This window comes from Cibotium barometz, chromosome 23 (genome assembly GCF_041138505.1).
Source record: "Cibotium barometz isolate CiBa-2024 chromosome 23, ASM4113850v1, whole genome shotgun sequence".
NCBI lineage: Eukaryota > Viridiplantae > Streptophyta > Polypodiopsida > Cyatheales > Cibotiaceae > Cibotium > Cibotium barometz.
Window position 1 is genome coordinate 39,573,703 of NC_141068.1, and position 6,541 is coordinate 39,580,243.

Here is a 6,541-nt window from a genome sequence, read left to right on the forward strand (position 1 = left end):
CCAGGCTGCTTGAGGTTTCTGTGACTATAGGTGTTGGGAATGATGACATAGATATTGCATTTTGGGAACCACTAGAAGACTTTGTCGGTCTGAATGTATTAGTGGTTTGTTTGCTCTTGAGAAGGGTGGAACATTAATGCGCTGTACCGATAATGATGCCTCGATCAATTAGAGGCTCTACATGATGATTACGGATTATGCTTGATGTTTGATCAATCACTTCCAAATGGTCATTAAAATAATGGCAATTTCCTTGATCTCTGTAGGCAACCTTATCAAAAAATATCTTGCATGGGATGTATCAAAACTAGCTAGGGGCATTGTCATGTGCAAGGGTTTGAAACAAGTTCTCTTGCACACATTCGAAGTTGGGTTATTGCATGAAAGATATGTTTAAACCTCATTTTTAAGTTTTTTTGTCACAATGTAATGGCAAAAGAAATTACAAGGGGGCGGGAGAAATATGCATTGTATGGAGCTGGAAATTTAAAGAACAAAGTCTCTCTGTCTCGCCAGTGAATGTATTTGACCGAGCATATGTGTACATGGATAACTACATTCCTAATAGGCTTGGGGCAATATTGGAGTCAACATTTTTGCGCATGCTGCGCACGAGGAAGTACTTCCCCTCTACCCATTGGCTAATCCCTAAAACTGGAAATGGGATGGACAAAAAAAGAGTGGCTGCAGCATGGAAAGTGATGAAGATACTGCGTCTCACTCAACTGATTGATGTTGATAAAATTTTCTTTTTGGATTCTCCTCATTTTACAGGTATTATCCGGATGTGGATGCTGGCAATGAAGCAAATGAAGAAGATGATGGGAAGCCCGATTCGAGAAAAGCAACCCCATCAATCTTGAAAGTGACGAAGATGTGTTGTTTTCTGGAGAAGATGGTTCGTTTTCTGAAGAAGGGAATCATGGATCTTTTCTAGATGGCTCTGACTATGTGCCTTTGTTCCATGCTTGCAAGACAACCAAAGATGCTGTTTTCATATGACTTTCAAGAAAGAAATTGTTTGATGCAACGTAAATAGTACTTCAGCCTTGTACATACCCGAAGCAATAACCTTGTACATACCTTGATGAATATATGCAACAACTTTTCGAAAAATGTCTATCTTTTCAATTTTTGTGCAACAGATAGAATTTTTTATTGCAAACTATTGAATTTAAAATATTTATTGCAAACCAAGGTCTAAACCTAATGAAAAAATTACTAAGGTAAGAACCTTAGTAAATTAAGGCGAAATTTTTTTTTCGCCCTTAATTAATGCGAATTCTTTTTTGAGTGAATAGGTATGCGAATTTTTTATATATGAGTGAACATATATTGGTAACCTTTTAATGTGGCTACTTTATTGAATGCCTTGGTGTAAACATGGCGACCGCGAGCACGGTAATCACACGGATGGTCGTGTGACCGCGCCCTAAAATGTCAAAAAAACATTTAATGAGAATTCTTTTTTGAGTGAATAGGTATGCGAATTTTTTATATATGAGTGAATATATATTGGTAACCTTTTAATGTGGCTACTTTAGTGAATGCCTTGGTGTGAACATGGCGACCGCGAGCACGGTAATCACGTGTGACCGCGCCCTAAAATGTCAAAAATTTTTAGAAATAGCTTTGGAATGATAGCCCGGTGGTGGCCCCTCTTATTTGTGTACTACATCGTTGGAGCCTCCCCACTTCATCGTTTATCCCTCCCAATTCTGCACTATGAAACACGCAGCATGGCCAACTTCTTCTTCATTCATCTTCTTCTTCTTGCCCTCTAGGTACCTTCAAAGTTGGCTCTACAGTCTTCAATGCTCATCGCCGTTGTTTCTACGCCCACGGAAGCTGCTGTATCCACCAGAGTATTCTCAATCTGACGGCTAATCCAGGTCAGTTTTCTCATTTCCTGTAGACCTCAGGAAATTGAAGTTCAGGATTTACATCCTAAATAAATAAGGGTAGGGTTTCACTTCTTGGAGCTTTAATTTCTGAACCGCGCTTAGGGTTTCGCTTCTAAATCGTACTTCCGAAATATAGTTGTAGGGCTTCATTTCTGAATCAGATATTTGTAGGGTTAGGGTTTTTTACCTTTGCAATAGGTTCAGGGTTTTCAAAATGGGTTTAGGGTTCTGCTACTGAAGTAATTTTCCTTCTGTGGAATTTCCTTTGTACGACCAGCCATTATTTCGAAGCATTTCTACCATCTCTCTACAGAAATGGTGATTTTGGAAGGATAGAACACAATCTAAGAAGCGGGTTACATACAACTTCATCGAAGAGAAGGAAACGGCAAGCATGGTGTATGGCGGCGAACATAGATCTGAGGGTCTTCCTGTCAGCCATGGCAATGGCATCCCTCACAACTACAGGGATCAGACAGGGCAAGAGCTAAGAGCTCTGCAGACTTTGCTTACCTTAGATGAGCAGATGGGGAAGAAGTCTGTGAGGATTGTGGCCCCTGAGGAGCAGCAATCCTACTCTATTGCAGCTGGCTATAGCCCTGGAGGCCTGGAGTTTCAAGATCTCACTTACACAGTCACAAAGAGAATCAAGAAGGATGGCAAACGGATATCCAAGGATATAGACCTCCTCCATGAGGTCACGGGTGTCGCCCCCAAAGGTATGATCACAGCAGTCATGGGGCCCAGCGGTGCTGGAAAGTCAACGTTCCTGGATGCCCTGGCCGGCCGAATCGCGACAGGAAGTCTTGGTGGCATGGTGAAACTTGATGGGCAACGAGTTAGTCCTAGCCTCATCAAGAGAGCATCCGCCTATGTCATGCAAGATGACCAGCTGTTTCCTATGCTTACTGTGTGGGAAACCCTCATGTTTGCAGCAGAGGTCCGGCTCGGCAACAAAGTAAGCCGTGATGAGAAACACAAGCGTGTCGTCAAGCTCATAGACCAGCTTGGGCTCAATGTGAGTTTCAATCTGTTTTGCTTTAGACTTGGAAGGAGGTTTTTAATTGACAACATGCCTTATATTTGATTAGATCCTATTGCATTGCAGAGCGCTCAGAATACATTTATTGGAGACGAGGGCCATCGTGGAGTGTCTGGTGGCGAACGACGGCGAGTCTCGATTGGAGTTGACATCATTCATGGCCCATCCCTGCTCTTTTTAGATGAACCCACTTCAGGATTGGACTCAACCAGTGCTTTTAGTGTGATTGAGAAGGTGCATGCAATAGCTGAAAGTGGAAGCACAGTGATCCTGACCATTCATCAGCCCTCATTTCGCATTCTGCAGCTCCTCAATCATCTCATAGTCTTGGCAAGGTGGGTCGATTCGAGTCTTGTCTGCAAGACTTCTTCTTGCTTGAGAGATATTGGTCATCATACAACATCAATTGAAGTATAAACGTGACCAATAGTAGCTATTTGCATTGCATGTCTGTGCAGGGGCAAGCTTGTCTATCAAGGACCACCTTCAAGTGTGGCTGCTCACTTGGCAGGAATGGGCAGGAAACTTCCCAAGGGTGAGAACAGCATTGAGTTTCTCTTGGACGTCATTCAAGAGTATGACCGCTCAGCATTTGGAGTTGATCCACTTATGATCTATGCGAGGGATGGCCTTCCGCCCCCACACAAGGGGCGGCTACCAGAGAGAACTCCACTAACGCAGATGGTAGGCAAGTCCCTGCATGCAGGATTAGTCTCACCAGCAAAAGCTGCTTTCTCTCCGGGAGTGGCCTTGAAGCCGGTAGGCTCGGAATCACGGGGGGTGGAGGCCCCGGTGAACCCTTTTTTGCAAAGCTTTGATGAAGACATGGGAGCCTTTGATGATTATGATCACTCAGTAAAGAGCCCATGGGTTGGGTCTGCACAAGGAACTCCTACCAGTGCAGCATCCACATACTACAAGGGACTGGCAGACACGTTCCGACTGACACCAAGGTTGACACCAAGGGTGCGAACACCAGCAAAGAGGTCGGATTCGTCGACCAATTTAATGGTAATGGCGGTAGAGGGATCTGGTGGGCATCGAGGCCAACCCGGAAGTCATGGTGGCATGAGCAGGTCTCTCTATCTACATGCATACACATTGTATCATGTGTGTTTTACTTCTTCATAAAGGTTGGCAACTTTGCTGGAAAGAACTGTGTTCTTTGACCAGAAAAGGAGGGAAGTTAGAATCGTGTATATTTCAACAAAGATATCTAGATTGTAAAATCTCAATGCTGCATGGAGGACCTTTTTTTTTTTTGAGTTGGCTGGAATTTTGAAAGAAGAACACACACACACACATGCCATCGCTTGCACAGGGAGGACTCGACCCATTATCTTGGGACTCTCGAGTGCTTTCCTTACCACTGCACTAACATGCAATTGGTGAGCATGGAGGGCTTCATTATGATTGCCTTCACAAACGTCCTCCTTGTCGGGACCCACTTGGAGATTGGGCCGACTCTTGGAGGCAGCCCTTTTTTTAGGTGGGTCCGGATGCAATTGCTGCCGTGGATTTTGGTGGTGAAAGGGAGGATGGGCAGCCTTTGTGAAGTGGCCTTTATGATTGCCTTCACAAATTTTCAGCATGGATAGACTCTCACAGTTTTTTTGTGGACCATTTTTCTTGACTTCAACTTGATGCGCTGTGCAGAAACTCCCCTGCAAGAGCTGCATATTACGCTCATTCTGGTATTGAAATTGGCCCTGCAACACCCACTCGTCGGAGCCATGACTACCCTGAATTTGATCCCGAGGAGATGGAGGAGGTGTCAGAGGATGATTACGACCCACCTGACTATGGCCCCAAATATGCAAACTCGTGGATGGCGGAGCTCATCGTGCTTGTGAAACGCAACTTCCTCAACATCCGGCGGACACCTGAGCTTTTCCTCTCCCGCCAAATGGTTCTCACCGTGATGGCCGCAGTTCTGGCCACCCTATTCAAGAAGACACATCATGACCCCCAAGGTGTAACCAACCTCCTTGCCTTTTTCATATTCACTGTGTGCCTCTTTTTCTTCTCATCCAATGATGCTGTTCCTGCCTTTATCCAAGAGCGGTTCATCTTTATCCGGGAGGCCTCTCACAACTCTTACCGATCCTCTTCCTACGTGCTTGCTGGGCTCATAACTTACCTCCCCTTTCTTGCCCTCCAAGCCATCACTTATTGTATCATTGTGTGGTGGACTTTGGCCTTGGGCAACGACGGCCACCGCCTCACTGAGTTTGTTTTCTTTTGGCTTGTCCTCTTCAGCTCCCTCCTTACCACGAACTCATTTGTCATGTTTGTCAGCTCTGTTGTGCCTAACTACATCCTTGGCTATGCTGCTGTCATTGCCTTCACTGCACTCTTCTTTCTCACTTGTGGGTACTTTCTCAAGCGGAGTGATATCCCATGGTACTGGCGCTGGCTGCACTTCATGTCCACGATAAAGTATCCATACGAGGCTCTCCTTTTCAACCAGTTCAGTGACTCGTGCTACCTCCAACTTCAAAATGGACAGTGTGGACTATCCGGCCCTGAAATTTTACATGATCTTTCAATCGACCAGCCGAGCAGCAAGTGGTATGATTTGGCAGTTTTGCTTGGCTGGGGAGTTGTCTACCGTGTCTTATTCTATGGTGTACTACGATATGGATCGAAGAACCAGAGGAAATGATGAAGATCAAGCATTTGTGTCACACTTTCCATTTGAATCATGAGTTTGCAGACATTGCTCAAGTCTACTGCTGTACAATGTCCTTGTTACATGCTTAACTGTGTTTTTCGTCGTGTGGATGCTGACTATATCATATCGCAGATGGGGCAATTACGTCTCTTGGACAATGTGATTGATCAAAGCAGAGAGATCAATGGCTTCTACATTTGCTTTCTTGGGCTCCGTCTGTATTAATCATGATCAATTGGCATTTCTATATTCTCAGGCTTCTTGAGTACGAGTTCTTTGGGTGATGCACTCCTTATTGTGGTATAGACTAACCCCTAGCAGGATCTTACTGGCACAAAACCTTGGCAATTCCCAACATTATTAGTAGAGTGAGCACTGGCTACGTTAGTGGGGATGTCATAGTTTTAGTCGATACTATGCATGATGGAGTTGATGGTTTATTGTCTTGTGGATGACTATCATGAGGTTATAAATTGCACTTTCTTATAAGGTGAATTTGGGCATGTTCCTAGATTCATCTAGGTATATTTTTATGCTGTATTAGCGGACATGCAAATTTCACATTGTGAAGTTTTCGACCAAGTTGCAACCATTTGATATTGTGTTATTTCTTTCTATCTTTAGTGGTGCATATTGCCCTATCAACTACCTTTTTGTTGTAATAATTCTTTCTATTTGTTATGATCCTTGGTGCTAGGCTTCATTATGGCTGAGTATGCCATGTATCTCTGGAGCTCTAACAGAAACTTAGTACACATACCTTTGTGTGAATATTGTTGTGTGTGTGTGCGTGGGGGGTGTGTGTGGGAGCATATATTGATACTAAGTTCTACACCCACTATTGGGCACTGATGACGGTGATGGAAAGTAATAGTATCTAGTCCATACTATGCATGATGGAGTTGATGGTTTATTGTCTTG

The 6,541-nt window shown here is 44.1% G+C and overlaps 1 protein-coding gene across 1 annotated transcript; it reads left to right on the forward strand.

Moving 5' to 3' along the window:
- Window positions 1–1,651: 1,651 nt before the first annotated feature.
- LOC147625926 (ABC transporter G family member STR2-like) lies at window positions 1,652–5,838 on the forward strand. The gene is made up of 5 exons (XM_086817459.1): window positions 1,652–1,892; window positions 2,182–2,922; window positions 3,013–3,281; window positions 3,405–4,022; window positions 4,603–5,838. Exons 2-5 carry the CDS (start codon window positions 2,299–2,301, stop codon window positions 5,609–5,611), a joined length of 2,520 nt encoding a protein of 839 aa, XP_086673585.1. The 5' UTR covers window positions 1,652–1,892; window positions 2,182–2,298; the 3' UTR covers window positions 5,612–5,838.
- Window positions 5,839–6,541: the final 703 nt, after the last annotated feature.